The sequence below is a fragment of the Astyanax mexicanus genome, chromosome 9 (assembly GCF_023375975.1).
Source record: "Astyanax mexicanus isolate ESR-SI-001 chromosome 9, AstMex3_surface, whole genome shotgun sequence".
In the NCBI taxonomy this organism is placed as follows: domain Eukaryota; kingdom Metazoa; phylum Chordata; class Actinopteri; order Characiformes; family Acestrorhamphidae; genus Astyanax; species Astyanax mexicanus.
In genome coordinates, this window is record NC_064416.1 from 15,350,001 (window position 1) to 15,374,833 (window position 24,833).

Below are 24,833 nucleotides of genomic sequence, written 5' to 3' on the forward strand. Positions count from 1 at the left end.
TACAAAACTGGAAGAGAGGCCTGCAAATATTACATGGGTCAGTTTCCCAGGCAGGGATTAAGCCTAGTCTTGGACTACACAATATTTTGAATGGATATTATTTTCCTTTGAAAGGATAATGTGGTCTAAGGCAAGGCTTAATCCTGATCTGGGAAACTGTCCCAATAAGTATTAGCTTTCCTACCATCATTCAGTCCTGCAGCAGTCTTGTATCTGGTGATCCAATATGGCTGTACTGTGTCCTGTTTCATTCCAATGCCAGAGGCAGTGAACTTCCTAAAATAGCTCTGCTGCAGCAGACAACATCCATACTGAGCTGCTTCTGCTGAGTGGAAAGAAAGAAGCCTTCAACAAACGGGCCTACACTGAGAGAGAAACCAGGGGCTCGACTGATTCAACTAGCCAGAGACTGGATAAGGTGACTGGGGCTTAGAGCAATAGCAAGGCTTAGCATTTCTTAGCTTTTTTTTCAATGTAGCAGAACATATATATCATGTGACTACTTTAAACATCTCAAAACCACATTTTGTGTTTCAGATATCTAGAAGCAAGTCATCTAAGGCTGGGAATGAGTCAGGAACTATGGATACTCTTTGGCAGGCTGTATCAACATTAATGCTTTATCTAGTATCATGTTTAAAATGCAGCTTAGTCTATATTCAGAAGTTTTTAGGGTTTGAAGGTAGTTTAGTTTGGGTTAAGCAGAATGTAGCAAAATTGGCTAGAGTGTGGGGTCCTTCTAATGTGGATCCATTGAGAAATGGGTCAAATGGCAGCCAAACAGAGGCATGGAAAGCAGACCAGGAGTCCAGGACCTATTGTTACCACAGTAATGGACCAATGGTTGCACTGCAGACCAGCACACACATATTCTATGTGAGTTTCTACAAACACATCAATACATTTCTCCCCACCAATATATACTCAAATGTTAAGATCTTTTTTAATTATATGTGAATTCCAACTTTACATTATGTTAACATTTCATGATAATTGTACCAGAATAAAGATTTTTGGAAATTAGGTTTTGATACACCTCTTGGCTACACCAGAGGATTTCTATTCTGGATATGAAGATCTACCACCCTAAAGAACCACATCTGGTTCTAATATACAGATACTACAGGCCTGTATTTAGATTAGGGTCATTAGGGTTGGGACTAGACTGACCCAGAATGGGCAGTAAACTGTAGACCATCATTAGAGACTTTAAATAGTCCATAATTCCTGGTATTTGCTTGTTAAGGAGAATTTATCCTCATCAGAACAAAGATGGCGTCAAGTAAACCAATAAACATTCATGGTATGTCTGATTTATCGCTGCTTGCATCTTTCCTCTTCTCAAACTCTATTTCATGACTAAGTCTATTTCATGTTTCATTCCATATATCAGGCTGATTTGGAAAGGCTGGCAGAATGCAGTGAGTATTTCAGGGCTTTGTCCCAGTCCTGCATGAGAGAAACTGAAGATCATCTAGTGAACCTGTCCCATGTACCGTCCAGAGTTTTCCACAGCCTCCTGCAGTTCTGCTTCCTACACAGATTCAGTGTACCAGATCACCTCATTGAGGAGCACCTTCGGGTGAGCACCTATCTGTTGGTTCCGGGCTTCACTAGTCGCTTGCTATTGGCCCTATCTGAGATCCTCACGGAGCGTACCTGCCTGGATTACCTACGGCTGGCTGAGGAGCTGTGCACTGATGAACTCCAAGAGACTGTGCTGGTCTACCTGAGCAAGAACCTTCTGGAGCTTCCTCGCCTGAACAGAAACCTGGAGCTCCATCTACAGCAGGAGCTTCTGCTGATGCGATCACAGGGCACCCCACAGCTGTGCTGCTTCAGGAAAGAGAACCTGATCTCAAGAGACAACCAGGAAACGGACCGTGCGAGGAGGCTGTTCAGATTAGAAGAGGAGGACTGGAAATGGAGCTCAGTTACAGATCTGCCTTTCACTGCAGATAAGTGGTGCTTCACCACAGCTGTCCTGTTTAATTACCTCTACATTATTGGGGGCTATCGGCACCACGCGAAAAGGGGGTATGAATTTAAGATGGCCTCCTTTCGTTATAATCCCTTGACGGATAAATGGGTGAAAACTGCACCTCTCATCAAGGTATGAAATTAAATTTAATTATATGAGCATTAATGGTACACTGACATGACAAGTGATGAGATATGTGTGTAAATTGATCTTGAAGTGTTACCTCAGGAAATAGCTTAGAAGAATCCACATCTACATAAGTTGTAATGTGTTAACTTGTAAATGAGGTTGAATACTGGCCAGTGTGCTCATGGCAACATTTATCCGTGAATGGCCTTCTATAGGGGTTGGATTTGGCTTTCTTCAGACATCCCTCTACATTTCCAAAAGTTAGGTTTGACCTTATATAGGGGTTAAATTAAGATTTCTCAAGACATTTTCCAACATTTCCAAAAGTTCTCAATTATTTTTAAATGTGGTGGTTGGGTTGGCTTTGCCAAACAAACCAAAAGCCATGTCTCCATTTAATGAATGGTATTGCATGGTCAATAGTATCTACAGAGTTTCTGAAAATGTGGGAAAATTTAAATATAAGACTTTGTAATACCACACAAGAAACAAAGCAAACAAACTCCACTTTTGCAATAACAAAATGGCAAATATATATATATATAATATATTTTTCCACACTTTACAAACTTGCAACTCCCGTATTTTCTGACAATGATATTCAAACTAAATGATTATAAATTTTTGCATACACACAAATATGTCCAGTGCAGAATTGGGGTTATCCAATTGGTTTTCATTAAATGTTATGTCTGCAGTATGATCTTCAAACTGCTGCTCAATAGGCAGCATGTAAAAAAAAATACAACCAGAATTATATTTACAGTATGTGGCATATATAAGACCATTGAGAGATGTCTTTAAGACATTTTTTTAATATCTGCCTACCCACTGTATCTATTAATGTCTTTTGCATTGTGAAAGTATGTAGTCAGTCATCAGTTTTTTGTGTTTTTTTCCACCCTATTTAGCACAGATGTCATTAAACACACCACCAAAAACACTGCATGTATGTCCTGAAGTGTTTCAAAGCAGTAATCATGTGATGCCAGCATAAACATAACCTTTAGCACATTTACTCCAATGCTTACCAAACTATGTTTATACTCATAATGCACGGATTGCCAACAAAGCAAATATACTCAAAGCTAACATGGAAGCACATTCTGTTGTGTGTGTGTGTCTCACTTCCCAGCATAGGAGGCACTTCAGTGCAGCCGTGTGTGAGGGTCATATTTACGCTGTTGGGGGCTGGTATCTGGACTCGCTGGTGACCCCCGACTCTACCACAGGAGTGTACACAGCTGTGGAGCGTTATGACCCGTGGGCAGACTCCTGGTCCTTCGTCTCCTCTCTCCCCCTCACAGATTTCCAGTTTACTCTTTCCCTTTCTCATGATTCCCCCCTTACCACCAGTCTAGGGACCTGTCTGTACGTGCTGGGCAACATCCAGAGAACTGGGGAGAAACTGGTGTTGCGTTATGATACAACCCAAGGTACGGCAATTTGGCAAATTGTTTGTTCACACTTGGTTATCTAACAAATTCACGTTACTGCAGTAACGTAGGGCTTTACATTATAGGAGTTGCTTGAACACTGCTATGAGGATTTGACTGGATTCAGTCACAAGAGCATTACTGAGGTTAGATGCTGAAATTAGATGATTCGTTGCAGCATTTTGACAGCCCAATATTACATTAATGAGATACCAGTGGAACCAGCGGTTATAGCTTTTCTACTCTGGTGTGCTACTCAACAGGAACATGCTCATCCACATACTGCTGCTGTCTGACCATACCATGACCTATTCGTAAATGAAAATGTGTGGGATGCTATTTCACACTCAATAACACAAAATAACTTTTATCTTCCCTATGAAAAGCATTGCAATCTAACACTTCCTTCTCTGTGCAACTAATTCTTTGACATTGAATGTAGGTTCTTTTAAACATAAGAATATATGCCATCTCTTAACACTGGTATAGTATCTTTAGATTCCTTCCTTGCACCCAATTATTGCAGATGGACCCACTACAACATTTACCAAATTAAAAAAAAATCTGAAAAGATGAAAGAATAAAATAATTAATAATATTTATTCCTTCATGCTTTTACAACCTTTCTCTTCATCTCGACTTTCTCATACAGACAGCTGGAGTGAGCTGTATCCCACTCTCACTCGCGCAAGTGCCGATATCCCCATCCTCCACTTCCTGGGAGCCACAGACAAGTTGATCGTAATTGGCGGGAACAATTTTGAAACCGTTGTGACGTCCTTTTGTGTGGACACTCAGAAGTGGGGTCAGATCCGAAGCATGGAGAAAACTGCTCTGATTGGTCAAGGCACCGTGTTTAATGATGAGGTTTACATGTCAGGAAATCAGGAGGATGTAATCTTCCGCCTGGATCTCCAAAATCTGTCTTTCTCTCTGCTCCCTGCACTTCCTGTCTCCACGTACTACGAGAGCTTTTTCCACCTCTTCTTCTGAGTCATGTACTGTGATCCCTATCGGCTCCAAGCAGGAGCAACATAAGGGCGGGTACGGACAATATGTCATGCAAAGACTGTTGAGTAAATATATTGTAAAGTTGAAGGTCTTTTATAGGACACTGAGTAACTGATATGCTGGAAATAATAAACACTATTTGTAGATGTTCCATCTTAGTGTGTCACTACTGTTTGATGACTATTACAATAAAGAGTCAGAAAATGAAAAAGAAGTGTATATCACAAATACATACTGAATATTGTGTATGATACATTACATACATGTTCAGATGTTTGTGTGGATACCTGCTCATCCCAAAGCATTAGGTATTGGGTAATTCTGCCTTTACACCACATGGATCACTGCTGTAAGCATTTCACAGCATTCAGATATTATTATTTCTGGATTGCTAATGCAGTCCAAAGCATCTCAAAGGTAAGTCCCATCAGCAACCACTGTGCCACTGCCCTACTGTTTCACATCCCAAAGCTGTGGGAGGCTTTATACTCATACATCCAACACTGGACATTGAGCACAGTCACACTGGGCTCACATCTGCCTGTCCAAGAGCAGAACTCTTGTCTACAAAGCAGATATATGACTTTGTTTAGTGCAAAAATGCCAAGATTCGCTTTTTACACAGCCATTAACAAACCCACAAAACAACAAGCTACCTGTTTTGTTTTGTTTTCTGATGGGCTCAGGGATCATTTGATGAGCTCTGCTCAGGGTTGCCTACAACAGGCTGACTCCTCCACATCCTAAAGAACTCACAGTGATGGCACAGCTGTTCGACAGTTAGAATGTTCCCTCTTTTGCGAGGTCGGACGTTACAAAACCCGGTGCACACAGGACAGTGCTCAAACAGGCTGAGGAGGCATTGTTCGAAAACAATGAACTTAGCATCCCCATTCGAAGACCCTGATGTGCCACTGCAAGAAAGAACAAGAAGAAAGAAGGAAACAACAACAGTGTATTTGTTAGTACAAATCATCACACAAACTAACAAAATCACAGTTTAGATGAAAACATGCTGATAGAGATGCACGATATAGCTAAATATGTATATTATGTTAAATTTCTTCATTTTGGTCAATACAATATAATTCTGTTATCAATATAAAGAAGATAAAGGCCCGAAAAAAACTGCAAAGTACACTGGCTGGCCAAAAAAAAAAGTTGCCACCAAAAAAAAAGGTCACACACTAATATTTTGTTGGCTTGCTGCACAAAGTCTTCTCCAGCACATCCCAAATATTCTCAATGAGGTTAAGGTCTGGACTCCATGTGGTAATGTCCAATTCATGTGTGAAAATGATGATCTGAATCACTCTTTCACAATTCCAGCCCCACTGACATCTTGGAATATGCCCGTGCCATCAGAAGAAAGAGAAGAAAAAATCCATTGATGGATGGTCTATATTCAGTATATTCAGGTAGTCAGCTGACCTCATTCTTTCAGCACATTCTGTTGCTGAACCTAAACCTGACCAACTGCAGCAAAGCAACCCCAAATCATTTAAGTTAAATCCAGGTGGTTACTTTTTTTTGGCCAGGCAGTGTATATTCACAATTTATTTCAATCTACATACTGCTTAAAATATAAAATCATTTCACCTTCACTGGAACGATTTTATTGTGATATACATTAATAATAAATTATTGCCCTGCCTTACTTGCTATATTGTTGTAGCATGTGATATTACTTACGCAAGCTGAGATGACTCTTCCTCATCTGTACCAGACTGTGCAGGATCATGAGTTAAATCTGGTGGATCGGTGTATCCAGTGAAACTATCCTCCACTTCCACCTCCACTTCATCTTCTGCTTCATATTCCACTTTCACCTTTACTTCTTTCACCAATCCTTCTTCCATTTCCATCTTCACTTTCTTCTCTGCTTCGTCCTCTGCCTCATCCTTCTCTTCCTCACATTCAAGACAGGGTCTTTTCGCTTGGCTTGGTGAAGTACCTGGATGTGTAGTGATCCATGACACTGCAGTATTAGTGGTGCCTTCAGTCAAACTTTGACACGATAGTGTTGTCTGTATGCCTGCCAGTTAAAATAAAATAATACTCACAATAAGCATGTGCTGTTATTTTGAATGCTCACTGATTGTCCACTGCCATGCCAAAAGTCATGGTATAGGCAGTATGTAAACTGATCATGAAGTGTTAGCTCAGAGGATGGCTTGGGAGTGCCTACACCTGTGTACATTGTGCGGTGTTTTCTTGTAAGTGAAACTGAACACTGGCCAGTGGGCTCACGGCAAGACAATATAAATTAATAGAGTTTGAAGGAGGTGTGGGTGATGTGAGCAGCTTTTCAACTTTTATCTAATTATTACTGCCTACTGATTCACTACATTCACAGTTAACATCACAAGTAAGATTACCTTTGCTTCGGACGTGAGGACTCAACGTTTTTAGGGATAGTTGTGTAGACTGGGATGCTATGCTAGGAGCATCAGTTTGGCACCCTACATCATTTCTAATCGGAGCCTGGCGTGACTGACTCTGAAATACAAACATGCAAAAAAAGTAATATTAATTCATATACAGCTCTGGAAAAAATAAGAGACCGCTTATGAGTTTTGTTTATTTTACCAAATTACAAACCTCTGAAATATAATTAAAGAGGAAGATGAATGATCACAAACAACAAACCAAGCTGAACTACTTGATTTTTTGCACCAGGAGTGACATATAGTTTCCCAAAAGCAGTGTGTAAGACTGGTGGAGGAGAACATGCCAAGATGCATGACAGGGTTTTTCCACCAAATATTAATTTTTGAACTCCTTAAACTTTGTAATATTAACTTGTTTTCTTTGCATTATTTAAAGTCCGAAAGCTCTGCATCTTTTTTCGTGCTGTGGTAAATTACCCTATACAGCCATTTCTCTTTTTTTGCAAATTAATGCTCTAAATTAAAATATTTTTATTTGGAATTTGGAATAAATGCTGTTCGTAGTTTATAGAATAAAACAAACATGTTCTTTTTACTCAAACATATATCTATAAATAGCTAATTCAAATAAACTAGACTTTTTTCCAGAGCTGTAGTTCTCAAAGAAAGCTGAATTTAACACTGACTAGATGTCTTGAATGTTTTGTTGATGACATACACATTAGATGTTTAACAAAGATCAATAAATGTATGGAAGTGCATTAAAATATTATATAACCCTCTGTATTAATAAGCAAGATCATCGCATAATTTAGTTAGCTGGAGTTTTCTAGTAGCTAACTTCACTGATGCTTCAGATTTTATGAACACCTCAAACTGAATTGTTTGCTACCTCACCACGAAACATAAATACAAAAGACGATAAAAAACTAAAATCACAGCAAGGCCATTTACTCACAGGTCTTGGTTTGGGTTCCAACAATGTTGGAATTGCGCCTCTCTCCAGTGTCAGGCGCTGAGCGAAGCCCGATCGATACTGTACGAGGTTGGAGAAACTGTCCGGAGTGAAATGTGCAGAGCAGACTAGCAACTTTGAGTTAAATGTGTGTGGGATCTTGTTATATATGAACATCAGCCATGCCCGCTGACAGTTCGGTTCCTTGGGAAGGGTATGAAACGTTCCGACATCCCCATCACAGCCTGGAACGGTACACTTCTGTGTATATTCTGCCATTTTCATCGTTGCTTCCTTCTCTGTGATTTGTTCTTTCCAACAGGTTTTTGGGTCCCTTAAAGAGGAAATTATAAGTCAGAGGAATATTAATATTTACAAATTAACTGCTCATTGCTATGTAACAGTGATCTTTAATAAACATTCTACTATTTTACCATCAACTTAATTCCCTGACTTCAAACTGAATTTTTAACCTCTTGGGAGCACAATACCTTTGGGAGATTAAACATATGTACATATGATGTAGTATACACAAATAAATGTAAATGTGTTATGTAATATATGTATAATACATATCAGCACTGTTCTGAAAAATATCCAGTTTTGTCCATATTGGTGATGTGCCACATATTCAGCAACTATAATTATTTTTCATTATTATTAGTCTGTATAGTAAAAAATAGCAAAAAAAGCAGTCATTTGCAGTTTCGTAATAGGTTTTTCTTTGAAAAAGAAAGGCTATTTAATTTATGCAATGGGAAAAAAGTGAAAAAAATATTTTAAACCTGTGAAAAAACATGTTGTATATTCAGCCTTTTGGAAAATTAGTAATTTGTTCTGTTTAATCGTTAAACAAGGAAAATATATATTTTGGGTCATTCCTAAACCAGACTTTTTCACTTTTTACTTTTTACGTTTTCTGAGAGTTATAGACCTAATAAGCTGACAAACATATCTGAATATGCATTTTGTACATTAACTTAAATTAAATGTATCTCACTTTCAATCAAATTGAAATATTAAATTATTTACATTGTGTTAAGAAGTCATGATTAATAGACCAGAAAAAAAAAAAAAAAATAGACTTCCATTCAAACATAAGTTTTTTTCTTTAGTAAAGTTTAGCGTTCAGCAGATTTCAGAGTTTTTGAGTTTGTGTGACAGGGATGATATGTATTAATATTATCAGTTTTAACACAAATGGTTATTGCAGGAAAAACTTTTTGTTTTTTTATCAAAATGCTACAAGGAGTATGCATGAAAATGCATATACCCAATACATATTGAGCTAGATATAAAACAGCAAGCCAGGAACAGTGCTGCCTGTAATCCCTTTATAATGATCTTTAATGATCCTTTCTCCAGATCCTCAAAATTCAGGATACTCATTATACTCCTGATTCTAATGCCTGTGACTGGTTTAAAACATTGCTTACCCAGCGATATCTACCTAATACTCACTCTCTCAGCTCTGCTGCTGCAGTAATAACAGATAAACGCTCTCTCTGTCGGCGACAGAAAAATGTACATGAAAAGAAACGCTGTTTTCAACCAAAAAACACCTGAACAGGGAAAACTGGCCGCAGACTCAGTCAGGATGAGAGCAGCGATAATCACCATATACACAGACAGAAGCGCCTGGCCAGGAGGAAGCAGAGTCTTTCTTCAAAATAAAAGCCCCTGAGTTTTTATGTGTATTTTAATAAATACAGGCCCTGATTATTTTTATTTCTCATTTTTAGGCACATTTACATAAAATAAATATTTCATAAATGCCATTTTTTCTTTGTAAATGACTTGCTGGAAACTACGGATCCCGTAAGGAGATTTTTTATATATATTAAAAAAAATAATAATAATAAACAAAATGCGTGTCCTGAACTTATAAAGACATGGGAATGAGATCCTAAGACGTGGCCACGACTTATTAAGGCGTGTGTATGAGATAATTAAGTTGTGGCCACGATTTATTAAGGCGTGAAAAGGAGTTAATTAAGGTGTGGGAACGAGATCCTAACACGTGGCCATGACTTATTAAGGCATAGGAAGGAAAAAATAAGTTGTGTGAATGAGATAATTAAGTTGTGGCCACAGCTTATTTAGGCGTGGTAACGAGATAATTAAGCCTTGGCCGCAATTTATTAAGGCGTGAGAACAAGATAATTAAGGCGTGTGAATCAGATAATTGATGCGTGTAAATAAGGTAATTTAGGCATGCCTACGACTTATAAAGGTATGGGAAAGAGATAATTAAAATAAAAACCCGACTAATTAAGGCCTGGGAAGAAGATAATTAAGTTGTGGCCACGACTTATTAAGATGAGGAAAGGAGATAATTAATGCATGTTAATGAGATAATTAAGGCATGGCCACAACTTATTAAGGCATGGGAACAAGATAATTGAGTCGTGGCTATGACTTATTAAGGCGTGGGAACAAGATGATTAACGTGTGTGAATGAGATAAAAGTCGTAGCCAGAGAATATCAGGACACAAATTCTCATTCAATATTTTATCCATTCAGGACAACTTTTAGATTAGCTTCACTGAGTGGATATTTAAACGTAAATGAAATAATGATTGTTGGGTTAGAAAAAAGGAAATTTATATTAGTGGTGTTAATAAAAAAATGTAATACTGGTACCACCCTGTATTTTTGGTAGGGGGACAGAAATTATAATATAGTGTAGAATAAGCCTGGCAAACAGAGCAGAGATTTTTTTTCTTTTTATAATATCTTAGGGTAGTTTTTAATTCATCCTTTTTAATTTAGAATTGTTTAATGTGCTGAGTAAACATTTAACGGAGCACTTTAGCTTCAAAGGAGCAGCTATGTGTGAGAAGGTTGTATAGTGACTCCATAAACCTTAATAAATAAAAACACTGATACGCTACCAGGCTCTCTAAAAGAAAACAGCACCAAACTTGGCACAATGATTAATTCATGTTCAAAGAATTTTTTTTTTTTTTTTTTTTTAAGTTTCCATATTAATTGTGTGCTAACTTGTTAACATTGACAGTAATTGTTTGAACACTTTTGGACCTGTGTATTACACAGTGCAGGCCACACTCTATTACTCTATAGTAATTAAACATTACTGGCTACCAGAGAATTCTGTACTACTAAATAAAATGTACCTGTATATAAGTATATAACATTTGTCTCACTAATGGGCACTACTACTAACACACTTCTTAGAATTCCCCATAATACAACTGAAGGTCTTCTTTATGAGAGAGTTCTAAACACTGTGTTCTTCCAACCAGAGAGGCAGGTTCCAAGAATGACCATGGGCGTTGCGGTGGCAACGGACGCCCATTACATAACCCACTCAGAAGCCTTATTTATTGGCCAGCTGAGGAGACGTGGGAATACTTCCTAACATGCACTCAGAAATCCTGCAGCGTCTTCCTCCTGTACTCTAGCAGCAAGATTTAATGTTGATATTTGGGCCCTAAGCCTACAGCAGGGGCAGAGAGGTGTCCAGTTACAAACACACCACACACACACACACACAGACTGTGGTGGAGAGGAAGAGAGAGAAAGAGTGAAACACACTGAAGAAGAAAGGCACAGAGGAAAGGTAGAGGCAGAGAAGGAGCAATATTTCCAGCCTCTGAAGGAGAGTGGACAGCAGGGTCACACTGATCTCCACAGCTGTCTACTGCACCAGGAGTTCCCACTGACCCTGAGAGGAGAGCAGCCTGGACGTGTTCACTTATTCTGGGTCACTGCATCAACTTAACATCAGACTGCTGTAAAAAGAAAAAAACAAGGTACAGTAAATATGTGATGTTTAAACTTATTACATTGTTAATAATGTAAATGATCAGATATCGTGAGGCTGTTTCTGTGCATGTGTTAAAAAAATCATCAGCACTTGAGCTTGAACTGTCTGAAATCTTGTTATTTTTCTTGATGATCTAAATTTAATTATGTTTTTTTTTTTCTGATGTTGATTAAAATGTATGGTATTAATATGAATGTGTTATATTATTATATTGCATTTTATTGTATGGTACATTATTAAAGAATCATACTATAACGTTACTTGTATGGTAAACTGTCATATATATATATATATATATATATATATATATATATATATATATATATAGTAGTGTGTGGTTGATATGTCTTAAATCATTAATATATGATCATATATTTTAATGCTGGTTCTGTGCATGTATTACAAGAAAAGCATCAACACTTGAACTTTAAAAGCTTAATTTCCTGTTATTTTACTTTTTTATTATTAGAGTTTATTATGGTTTTATTGCTGATGTTAATTAATGTATGGTATAAAATATGAATATGTTATGGTGTTGTGTTTTTTTTTTGTATAGTAGATTATATCATACATGTATGGCAAATACTACAGTTATAAATACAATATATACTTGCTATGTATATTTACAGCTTGATAGTAATCTTAATCATGACTTTTTTAATGCTAATTAGAAAAAAAACATGTGCGAATTTATAACAATATTGTGAAACCCTTTGATTTTACTCTATGACGCTTCCGGGCAACAACCTTGACGCACCACTTGCATGCCTCTCTGGCTGTCCACTCTGCTATTTTCTGCTTGCTCAACTTTGCCCTACTTGGTGTGCCTCCAGTCATATGACATGGAAAAAGAAACTCAAGCCATACGCTGTCACTAGCACAACCTGCGGGGACAACACTACCTGCCTGACTGACCTATGCCCTATAAAGCTTTTATGAAGGATTTCTTCACTTTACACTTTAGTTTTGCTTGTTGGTAGTGAAATTCTGTGAGAATAAGGTAAAGATGGAATAGGCTATCTTCTCAGCATGGCTGGCATTTAGATGAGGTCATAAGGGTCAGTGGATGTACTACGGTCATAAAGGACATGGCTGTCAAAGGCCCAATCCCATTTCACCCCTTGGCCCTGCCACTTATCCCTACCCCTTCTTTTCGAGTGTACCCCTTCCCCTTAAAACAGAGTTAGAAGGGGAAGGGGTGAAATCCTGCACCCTAAGAATTGGGACAACCCTTCAAGCACTTTATACGTCATCAGGAGCACTAAAGTTTAGTAACCCAGCTGCTGCTGGTTAACTAGTTAACTTTAGGGTGTTGTATGTCTTCAGAAAGGGGGAAGGTGATGCAGAAATGTATTATTATTGTCCATTCCTTAGTTCCTCTCAATTACTAAAACAAAACAGAACCTAGATTTGTTGCTGAAGACAATATGGTTCCATTCTGTAGCAGAGCAGATTTCTCCTTCACAACATTATTGCAAACAAAGGCAATGGTGGCTGACTGATAGGCAGCCTGGATGGCGGGCAATTAATTGAAGCAACTTTGGGTCCTAGGGTACAAAATCATCCCCCTAAGGTACAAAAAGTAAGGGTACACATTTGTTCATATAAGTAGAAGTACACATCTGTACCCTAAGATGGTACTGCCACAGTGATAAGAGCTTTGCGTACAATTATAGGTACTAAATGGTAATTTTTTTCTGAGAGTGTGCCCTGTTTCTCTCAGTCTAGTGAAGTGCCTTGTAAAAGTCTGTCAAATGAGCAAAATGTCTGCGTGCTTTGTAGAGGCATTTTAATCATGCGGCCATCTCTCACCAAGAGGTACACTATACGCAAAAGCAGCCACTGAGAACCTTTTTATAGGGCAGCGAAGGAAGCTGTCTGATCAGACAACGCCTGTACCATTTATGTATCTGCTGGATTATAGCTGCAGGATTTATGATTGTATAAAGTAATTTACTGTTTTTTATTTCTCTAGTCACAGACTAGTCTCAAGCTTAGATTTTGCAAAGACTTGGGATCTTGCAGTGTCACTATTTGCTAGACTGCAACTAGACTCCACAGCTCCACCAGTTTCTCCTCCTTTTGTACACTACAGGAGAACCGTGATTTCTGAGCCATCGCAGGAGTCTTATCCATGCCCAGTTCTGCAAATGTTCCCACGCTTCTACATTTGCATGAACCAAGTCTCAAGACTTATGATAATATTAAACACAGTCGATTTGATCGAGATGATGCAACTGCAACTTGACTCTAGCAAGACTAACATAATTTATAATCCTGACATTGGAAATTTGTTTGCGACAGTAAAATTGATTGGTGTTTTAGTCGGCATAAGCGATTAAAATATGCTGTATGAGTCAGTCCTGTGACTCTTTTTTCACTTGCTGTTTTGTTGCCCTCAGCGTGTGCGATGGCAGAGGCCCACCAGGCGGTGGCCTTCCAGTTCACCGTCACCTCGGAGGGCATCAATCTTCAGTTTCGCCGTGAAGTGCTGAAACACATCTACCTTTCTGGAGTAACATCATGGAGAAAACGTGTAATTCAGTTCAAAGTAAGTGAGGAATGTCTGGATATAAGCTGGAAAATGCGTTTGGAATATTGTCAGCTAGTAGCTATAGACCAGTAGGTTTATGCAGGTTTTTTGCCTCCTAAACACATTACTTTTAAGCAGTTACAGTAAGTGCAGTAAGTACACTTAAAGCTTACATATATTTATATGTGTATAATACAAAACTTCTACATTTCAGTTCAAATCAGATGTTGGATACAATAAAAATATTGTATGAGTGAGTTGCCATAATGTATTGACATTTTTCTTTTTTTGTGTGTGTTTGAGCAGAATGGCATCCTAACAGGGGTCTATCCTGCGAGTCCATCCAGCTGGCTCTTCATGGTCATTGCAATAATGAGCTCCATGTATGCCCGAGTAGACCCCTCCATGGGAATGATTGACAGCATCAAGAAAGTTTTACCTGTGAGGTCTGTGTATCAGTATCTGTATCACAAACATGATAATAAATAAACACTTTAAAGCAATAATTACTAGATTGTACTTATAGTACAATTCACATATACAGCTATGGAAAAAAAATAAGAGATCACTTAAAAGTGATGAGTTTCTTTGAATTTTCCAAATTGAAACCCTCTGGAATATAATCAAGAGGAAGATGGATGATCACAAGCCATCAAACCAATCTGAACTGCTTGAATTTTTGCACCAGAAGTGGTATAAAGTTATCCAAAAGCATTGTGTAAGAATGGTGGAGGAGAACATGACAAGATGCATGAAAATTGTGATTAAAAACCAGAACTGTTTATATGAACTTGTTTTCTTTGCATTATTTAAGGGTAAAAGGAATTTATGTTGTTCATTATTTTCTCATATATTCTCATTTTCTGCGAATAAATGCTTTCAATGACAATATTTGTATTATTTGGAAATGATGATTATTATTTGAAATGTCTGTGGTTTATAGAATAAAACAACAATGTTCATTTCACTCAAACATATACCTATAAATTGCAAAATCATAGAAACTGATTTAGAAACTGAAGTGGTCTCTTATTATTTTCCAGAGCTGTATAATTAATCTTTATATAATGTATGTTAATCCTATATTTGAAAATGTCCTGTTTAAAAAAAAAAAAAACATTACATGGATTTCCATATGTTAAAAATATATGTTGGAAATAAGACAATTTTAGATATTGTTATACAGTATGTTCGCTGCATAAAATTAATGTATTGTTATGTATCAGATTTCAATGGATGTTGTTATTTTTTAACTATTTTATAATATCAATTTTAGTTTAACCAAACATTATATTTAGAATTTTGCATGTTCTTATTTTCATGCTTTATCTGGATAATCTTCTGATAGCTGTTTTTTTTATATATTTTATATTCTCTGTAGTGAGTATCTCACAGTCCAGTCTCAGATGGTGTTAAGTGCGATCCTGTTTGCCACAGGGTTGTGGTTGTCTCTGATTCTGCTGATGCGCTACACTCTGAAATCCCTGCTCTCCTATCACGGCTGGATCTTTGAACCGCATGGAAAAATGAGCACGTCCACCAGACTCTGGATGGTAGAGTACACACTATTATAGCACTTTTCATTGCAGTGGGTGTTTTTAGATGTCTAATGTAAAGTCTCTTTTGTGTTTTAGAGGCTGGTAAAGATGTTTTCAGGACGCCGTCCTTTGCTCTACAGTTTCCAGGCTGCTTTACCCAGACTTCCAGTGCCTAATATTGATGACACCATCTGCAGGGTGAGATAGCTTCTTGGTCCAGACCAGACAAAATAATGTATTGTGTAAATGCTTTTAATGCATGATTCAGAAAAAAATCTTGTTTACACACTTTACCCTTAACCCAATGCATATTTTTGTTTTGGTTCTGGAATTTATTTAGTAATGCACCAGAGATATAGGGAGGATACGGTAAAAAGATGACCTAATATAGCCTAGCAGAAACATTTCAGAAACCATACAATATTATTAAAACCACTTACCATTACTTGTATCACCACAGTCCATTTATTTTCCTTAAATGTTCTTTAGATTAAAGTGACAGTCATTCCCAAAATGTGTTTTTTTTATATAACATAACTTTCCCCAGCCAGCCATAGCACCCAACTAGCATCATCAGCTGAATGGTGTATTAATTGATTGTTTAGTATTATCAATAGTGAATGAGCAGTCATATCATACCAGTGCTATTTGAGTAAACTAAGTGCATTTGGAAACATTTGGAAAGGTTTTTAATTATGTTGGTATTGTTGGCTTAAGCTTCCATACTCTTGTATCTAAGACATTATGGGCACTTTTCTGATACATTATGGACACTTTATGACATATTAGGGCATCTTCCCAAAGGCATTAGACATAGTCTTAAACTATATGGTATTTTAAATGCAGTTTTCTTATTATATATATGTGTGTGTGTGTGTGGCTTAATCGTTGTCCAGGAAATTGGATACCCATAGTGTCTATACAATTAGCTATTCCTTTAAATAAACTCCCCCTTTCTTTCTTTTTTAGTATCTTGAATCAGTGCGACCTCTGCTGGATGATGACCAATACAAACAGATGGAAACTCTGGCATATGAGTTTAAAAAGGACCAAGCCCCTAAATTACAAAAATACCTTCAGCTGAAATCCTGGTGGTCCAATAACTATGTAAGTAATCCTAAACATAGGTTATATTTGCTTAACAACGCCTCACGTTGAGCAGTAAACTGAGTATATGTTGAGAATGCAGGCGTAGAGAATAATTTCTGCTGTATCTTTGTAAAGGTCAGCGACTGGTGGGAGGAATATATTTATATGAGAAGCAGAGGGCCTATCATGGTGAACAGCAACTTCTACATCATGGTAAGAACAACAAGGCTGACTACACCATAACTCCATACACCATAAGATTTGTAGCCAGAGGTGTTTGTATAGATTTATACCTGAGAAAAAAAAAAAAGCTGTATCAATTCACTGTACGCACCTGTCTCCATCAGGACCTGCTGTATGTGTTCCCCACCCACAGACAGGCTGCCCGTGCAGGCAACGTGGTCCACGCCATCCTGCAGTACCGCCGTAAGCTAGAGCGAGGAGAGCATGCCCCGGTACACACAAACACTCCAGATACTACAGTTTACACCCAGGAACAGTGTAGAAAATGGTTCTGTTTACAACCCCAATTCCAAAAAAAGATGAGACACTGTGTAAAATGCAAATAAAACAGAATACAACAGAATACAACCACATATTGATAGTTCCAAAAAATTGGAGGCTGCAGCAATGCTGGAAAAGTAAGTGTTCCGTATTTTAGAGAGATAGAGACTTTGGATAGCTCACAATCTACAATACATAATATCATCTAAAAAGTCAGTAAATCCAAAAAAATCCCTGCGTGCAAGCGACAAGGCTGACTGCCAATATCAGATGCTGGTGATCTTCAAGCCCTCAGGTAGCACTGCATTATAATTATATACTGCATGGGACCAGAAACACTTCCAGAAATCATTGTATTTGAACACAGTTCACAGTGCAATCCACAAATGCAAGTTAAAGCTCTATCATTCAAATAAGAAGTCAAATGTCAGCACGATCCAGAAACCCCACACACAAACTATTTTGATTCACTTGACAAGACAACAGTTTCCCATTTTGCATTTTTGTTTGGAATTGGGGTTGTAAATATATAATTGTAATTATTTACACATTTATAAATGTGTAATAGTCTAAATAATTACATTGAGTAAATACAGGAGGATTTATTGGTGTCACAATACCACAGTTGTTTCTACCAGATATTACTGCATCTTGGATATTATACTATACAGTATAGTTTATATAGTATACATTATAAATAATATAGGATACTAGGTTACTACAGGATACTAAGTGATATAGATTCCTATATTTTTGTGTACATGCTGTTATTGTCTCTGCTAGACTGACACTATGTCGTATGTTTGTCTGTACAGATGAGAGCTCTGGGGGTTGTGCCTATGTGCTCCTATCAGTATGAAAGAATGTTCAACACCACTCGAATCCCCGGTATTGAGACAGGTAAGGACAATCATTTGTTACTTTATTGATCATTAACATGGAAATATGTTTAATGTCATTAAAAGCAGGCAAAAAACATAATTCATTTCACAGTTAATCATAATACCCAGGAAAACACAGGACAATACTTTGGTATTTAAATTGTCAAATAATCATTTTACTGTCATAACATAAAGAAGCCTTTATTTATTTATTTATTTATGTATTTATTTATTTACTTACTTACTTATAAGTAATTGTATATAGAGTTAGCTATATCCAGTATTCCTGCAATGCTGCTGTTTTGGCAAACTACTTCATAAAATATTAAAATAGGCCTATCTTAATATCCTTTTTATTATTATTATTTTTATTCAGACACCGTCCAGCATCTGAGGAACAGGAAGCACCTGGTTGTGTACCACAAAGGATGCTTCTTTAAGGTCTGGCTGTACTACGGCGGCCGCCATCTCCTGCCTTCTGAACTGGAGCAGCAGTTTCAGTACATTCTTAACAACAGCTCAGAGCCTCAGCCTGGAGAACTGAAACTGGCCGCTCTGACCGCCGGGAACAGGTAAACACAGCCGTTTTATTACTGACATAGAAACCAAGGTCACAGACTGGGAACATATAATAATGAAGAGAAAAAATCATTAAAATAAAAAGATTTTCATTTAATTAAATGTAATATTAATACAAAATTGTACAGTACAACAAAACACTGTAAGATAAGGCTAGATCACTGGTGCAGTGAAAAAAAACAGAGTGTATAGACAATAGGTACAACAGGTAAGAGTCTACTGATTTATATGAGCAAATACATGTGGAAATGGAAGACTTTAGTATAGGAAGGTATAGTTTGATAGTAATCCTTGGGTATCCAGGTTGTTGTTGTAGCCAGAAAACCCCAAGTATAAATGGTTATTTCTACATAATCATATTTATACCTCTTTAAAATCATCTCTAGAGTTCCCTGGGCCAAAGCAAGGCAGAAGTACTTCAGTGACGGGGTGAACAAGGCGTCTCTGAATGCCATAGAAACGGCCGCCTTTTTCCTGACCTTGGATGATGAGGAGCACGGATATGACCCTGAGAGGCCTGGGTCGATGGATCTCTATGCCAAATCTCTGCTGCATGGAAAATGCTATGACAGGTACGGTATGGGGATGTTTGCAGGCTTGCAGTTTGTGTTTGATTGAAGCTGAGTCATTAAGTGCCAAATGACTGTGGAAGTGTAAAGTACATCAAGCATAACATACCTAATGGAATATTACACTAGGGGTGTGCCATATCGCATCATACACAATAACATCGCCAACATTTTTGAATATTGTGAACGATATTATACACTGAAATATTGTGCCATATCACCCACCCCTAATTATCACATAAGGATGCTGCTTTTTTTGCTGTTTTTAGCAAAAGAAAAATCACATTGTTCTTATTTCCTATTATATATCTACTAGAGTCAGATTATATATGGCCAGTATCATTTATTTTACTTTAATCCTGAGTATATACGGAGAAATATGGAGTGCATTATTAGTATCATGACATTCTGGATCATTGACTTCTGTTACAAACATGATCAAATTCTTGTATTTTTTTAATATATTAGTTAGGGGTGTGCCATATCATATCATATGCAATAATAACATGTATTTTTCATTTTGTTGCAGTAGTGTATTCTTAAAATATATATTGCTAAATGTATCATTATCGTGAAAATATCATGAAATATTGTGATATTAATTTAGGGCCATATTGCCCACTCCTATATTACACACTTCATACTCTATAATGTATACCGTAAGGTAAATGCTATATACTAATCTTGCTAGTGTAAATACCATTTCGTACTAACAGGAGGTCATACAGTGTTCCTAAAAAGCTCCTTCCTGTTAATTTCACATTGCATTGAGGAACAATAGTGTTCTTCATAAGCACACTCAAAAACAGATCAGTATGTATTATGAATATATTTGAGTATGCTCAACCTTTAACTCAATTTTAGTCTACACTACCATATTTTTTTGATTGTAAGGCACACATAAAATCCTTTAATTTTCCCAAAAATCGACAATGCACCTTATAATGCGGTGCACCTTATGTATGCATTCTATCAGTCAGATATTAAGGAGCAGTAAAGCCATTCTGCTGCACCTTATGTATAAAAATAGACATTCCTTGATAGTGCGCCTTATAATCCAGTGCGTCTTACAGTCCAAACAATTATGTACTATATATATACTATATACTCAACTAGCAGTAAGTGGTATGCACTAGAGATGCTCTTTAACTTTAGATACAAACAATTATAACTGTGTCCACTCTCTTTTTTCTCTCTTTTTTCTCAGGTGGTTTGATAAATCCTTCACTCTAGTCGTGTATAAGAACGGCAAAATTGGGGTGAACATTGAGCATTCGTGGGCAGATGCCCCCATCGTTGGACATATGTTAGAGGTAAAAATGACCATGGCACTAAAATTAAATCAAATTCTGTATTCACACTAATCAGCCATAACATTAAAAGCACTAAAAAGAGAATTGAATGACTTTGATTTTCTGGTTCCAGTGGCAGCTGTCAAAGGGAGGGATATTAGGCATATTAGGCAGCAAGTGAACAGTCAGTCCATGAAGAGTCCTTGAAGATGTGTTTGAAGCAAAAAACAGTTAGCAAGCATAAAAATCTGAGATGTAAGCTTGTGATGGCTGATGTTCATCTAAAAATATAATATCTATCAAAAGGCCTTGGGCATCTAAAGATCAGTAGTGTGAATGAGTACAACAGTATGACCTTTACAGTTTTTTTTAAGAAGGTGAATTTAATGTTATGGCTGATCAGTTTATGTTCATGCCATAATCACATTGTTTGGCAACCACTGCTCACTCTTAAAGACATTTTCTGTGCAATCTCCAGGACGTTCTTGCCACAGACTACTTCCGCTTAGGATACACAGAGGAGGGGCACTGCAAAGGAGACATCAATAAAGGCTTGGCTTTTCCTACCAGGCTACAGTGGGACATTCCAAAACCGGTATGCGTTAAGAGTCAAATCTGCTGTAACTAAAGAATGTTATGTAGTATGCTTAACGTAAGACAATTCAAATAAGTAGTTACTCATACTTATTTTACTGTAAATTGTGACCTTCTCTTGTCTCTGATTCTCTCAGTGTCAGGATATTATTGAAGGCTCTTACCGCATAGCGAAGGATCTAGCTGACGATGTGGATTTCCACGGCTATGTGTTTGAAGAATTTGGGAAAGGCCAGATCAAGAAAAGCAAAACAAGCCCTGATGCTTTCATTCAGCTGGCACTGCAGCTCGCTCACTTCAGGGTATGTTAATCACACACACACAGACACGCCCAACCACTGGGTTAATAGAAAAGTTAGGGCTGCAGGGCTGTCTATTGGCGAAACGATACATACATTTGAACACAGATATTCAATATATTGCAAGATATTGCAAAACTGTAAGTAAGTTCTGTAACTGTAAGTAATTTTAAGTAATTAATAATAAAAAACGCTGTTCTTAACAATGGTATCATTTTTATTAGGACAAAGGGGAGTTCTGTCTTACATATGAGTCCTCGATGACCCGTATGTTCAGAGAGGGACGGACTGAGACAGTTCGATCCTGTACCATTGAATCTACAGCCTTTGTACGAGCCATGGTGGACGAGACCTGCACGGTAAGAGCAGGCCTGAATGATTGGACTCTGAGGGACTTTAACCTGACATAAAAAGCCAATGTTTTAGCACAGTGGTTCTTAAACTTACTAACTTTCAAGTTCATCCTATTGTGGCTGATGTGTGGGCCTTGTCTACTTTTGCAATTGGCAAGTTCCACAGGGCTCTATTTTAGGGCCTATTACATTGATTTTAAAGATGTAATAGTACTGTAGTTACATGAGTAAAAAAATTAAGTTTGGGCTTACACACAGGGACTAATGAGTTAAGCAATCTCAATCACTTTAAAAGTTATGAATTTTTGAAAATTGCAAATAAAAAAAAAGTAGAGATTTTAATCAATACTATTGTGAATGCAGCATATTTTTGCAGATCGTATAATGTACCACTGTAGAATGATTTGCAAATGTACATTATTGAACATTATTTTTCAATTTTGTTACATAAACAGAAAGAGAAAAGGCTGGCTTTGTTTCGGATAGCAGCAGATAAACACCAGAACATGTATCGTCTGGCCATGACGGGAGATGGGATCGACCGCCATCTCTTCTGCCTCTACATCGTCTCCAAACTAGTCGATGTTGAATCCCCCTTCCTCAAACAGGTAAGATGAATCAAGAAATGATTATTCACATCATTCTGATAAAGAAAGTTCACATTAAACATTAATACATGGGGACACAGTGACACACTATATGTTCAAATGTTTATGGACACTTTAATGAATGCATTCAGCTAATTCGCCAAATTCACACACTCACAGTTTCTCCCTGCAAAGAAGTACCACCAATAGAACAGAAGAGAAAGTTACTCCAACAAAAGCAGGATAAACTCTTCTTTAATACCTTTGATTTCAGAATGAATAATAAAGGAGACAGTGTCCCAATACTGTTCCTCATGTAGTGAATTATTTAAGAGACCAACTAAAATCATAAATCTTTATCTTTCAGGTTCTTTCAGAGCCTTGGCATCTTTCCACGAGTCAGACGCCCCAGCAGCAGCTCAACCTTGTTGACATCCAGAAGTTCCCTAAATATGTCGGAGCGGGAGGAGGCTTTGGGCCTGTGAGTTTTCCATACACTCAAGAGCATGTTAGAGACCAAGACACATAATGTGTTGTAATAATAATGTGCTGTGTAGTCCTGTCACAAAAATGACACTATTGTCTTTTCGTACTATATATGGACATAGCATCAATGAATTTTGCTGACATCAATAGTATTAATTGTATCAATTTACTTGTTTTATTTACTTAGGAAATTTAAATTTTATTCCTTTTTTCAAAATAAAATATCTCAGTGTTATTATTTCTTAAGTCATTATGCTTTAAAAGTAATGTGTAAAAGCATCATTATTAGTAGTAGCATGTTCTCTATATTAGTGCCATAAAAATATATATATAACAATGGTATTGTCCAAAAAATGGATATCATGACAATCCCAGTGCTTTACATCATTATCTAGAATCTCATGTTCTACATATAAATGTTCTAAATGTTTTCTTGCAGGTTGCTGATGATGGTTATGGGGTTTCCTATATTATTATTGGAGAGAATCTCATCACATTCCATATCTCCAGCAAGTTCTCATGCCCAGAAACGGTAAGACACTTCCAAGGCTGCAGAAATACTCCAAACAATACATAAAAAATATATCATTTTCATTATTTTACCCATACTAATCTAAGCCAAACCCTGTTCCTGGACCAAATCTCTGCGCCCACAGGACTCACATCGCTTCGGCCAGAACATCAGACAAGCCATGCTGGACATCAGAGCTCTGTTCGACCAGAAGCAGAAGACAAATTAAGTCTCAGCAGTGTAAATTAAGACATCACAACACACAAATGCACAGATATGGCTGATCATTTCAGCAGCTAAGCGCTTAATGGACAATCACAAATCACACAAAGTCATCACCAAGAGAACATGTAAAATACTGTACAGTTATTATAGACATAAATCAGTTAAAATCACTGGACTTTTAGTTATGAAACAACTGAAACTAAAAAAACATTATTAAGAAATGTTGTAAATCTGAAAATTGTTAAGAGAAATGACTACATTTGTAAAGTTGTAATGTACTTGTACACAATGTAATATAATTAGAGAAACAGTATACTGTGTACAATTGTAAATACTGACTATATGTTTTAAGCACGTTTGCAGGTTATATTAGTTGGGGCATTGGTTGGGTGTCCAGCTATTTTATTCATGCATATTTCATTAAATTATTTGATTTGATTGGTTTTGCTGATCTTTTGTGCTGAAAGCTTTTGCTGAAACCTACAGGACCATTCCATAACCAGAACTACAGTACTCACTGCTGCTGTCCTGACGATCTTGGCCCAAATTGAGCATAAAGAGGTTAAACAAAAGGGGTCTAAGAACTGATCCCTGGGGAACTCCATGTCATTGTCATCAAACCTGATTTATAATGCTCTCTATATAACTTTCTTTTACTAATTGAGGACTTTTTCCAACTGTGTATGAATCTTTCTATGATCTACAGATTCAAGTGCAGCACAAAGATCTAGTAACACCAGAACCTATACTTACTCATGTCAGTATTTGTTTAAAAGCTGACTGGAATGTGTCAAGTCTGCTACTTGACCAAAAATGAATAAATTGATAAAAGTAAACAAGCATGTTTCTGAAAGGCAGATTTGAGACTGGCCTATTTGTCGAATACAGAAGCTTTCAGATGCGTAACATGACATTTGCTACAAGCATGCTGAAATGTACTTCTAAATCGTGCATTATGGTGCAGAGTATTTTTAGACTGATTAATCTGGCTACTTTAGGAATTTGTTGGGCTCTTAATTTCCATGCTCCCAACCCCCCCTCTCAGATATACTATTGCTTTCAATTTACAAGAAAAAAAATCTGGTCCACTTCTACTTTAA

At 37.2% G+C, this 24,833-nt stretch overlaps 3 protein-coding genes across 5 annotated transcripts; 2 read left to right on the forward strand and 1 right to left on the reverse strand.

Moving 5' to 3' along the window:
• Positions 1-335: 335 nt before the first annotated feature.
• On the forward strand, positions 336-4,708 carry LOC103026556 (kelch-like protein 32). Its single transcript, XM_022679553.2, has 5 exons — positions 336-418; positions 538-876; positions 1,394-2,113; positions 3,246-3,546; positions 4,199-4,708. The coding sequence occupies exons 2-5, from the start codon at positions 583-585 to the stop codon at positions 4,537-4,539; spliced, it is 1,656 nt and encodes a 551-aa protein (XP_022535274.2). The 5' UTR covers positions 336-418; positions 538-582; the 3' UTR covers positions 4,540-4,708.
• Positions 2,641-9,568, reverse strand: LOC103026840 (uncharacterized). Of its 3 annotated transcripts, none has more exons than XM_022679555.2 (5): positions 9,353-9,568; positions 7,906-8,236; positions 6,936-7,056; positions 6,250-6,511; positions 2,641-5,471 (listed from the first exon to the last, which is right to left on the reverse strand). In XM_022679555.2, the coding sequence occupies exons 1-5, from the start codon at positions 9,520-9,522 to the stop codon at positions 5,240-5,242; spliced, it is 1,116 nt and encodes a 371-aa protein (XP_022535276.2). In that variant the 5' UTR covers positions 9,523-9,568; the 3' UTR covers positions 2,641-5,239. The 3 variants fall into 3 exon arrangements, with proteins under 3 accessions (XP_022535276.2, XP_022535277.2, XP_022535275.2); XM_022679556.2 differs by having other exon boundaries at positions 4,128-5,471; positions 6,250-6,592; positions 9,364-9,567; XM_022679554.2 differs by having other exon boundaries at positions 4,128-5,471; positions 6,250-6,592; positions 9,353-9,567.
• A 1,677-nt stretch (positions 9,569-11,245) lies between these two features.
• cpt1b (carnitine palmitoyltransferase 1B (muscle)) lies at positions 11,246-24,171 on the forward strand. The gene is made up of 19 exons (XM_007233844.4): positions 11,246-11,679; positions 14,096-14,244; positions 14,533-14,672; positions 15,608-15,779; positions 15,861-15,962; positions 16,734-16,871; positions 16,989-17,066; positions 17,201-17,308; positions 18,173-18,257; positions 18,615-18,810; positions 19,204-19,389; positions 20,594-20,699; positions 21,157-21,273; positions 21,410-21,574; positions 21,796-21,930; positions 22,380-22,532; positions 22,879-22,992; positions 23,437-23,529; positions 23,654-24,171. Exons 2-19 carry the CDS (start codon positions 14,104-14,106, stop codon positions 23,735-23,737), a joined length of 2,313 nt encoding a protein of 770 aa, XP_007233906.3. The 5' UTR covers positions 11,246-11,679; positions 14,096-14,103; the 3' UTR covers positions 23,738-24,171.
• Positions 24,172-24,833: the final 662 nt, after the last annotated feature.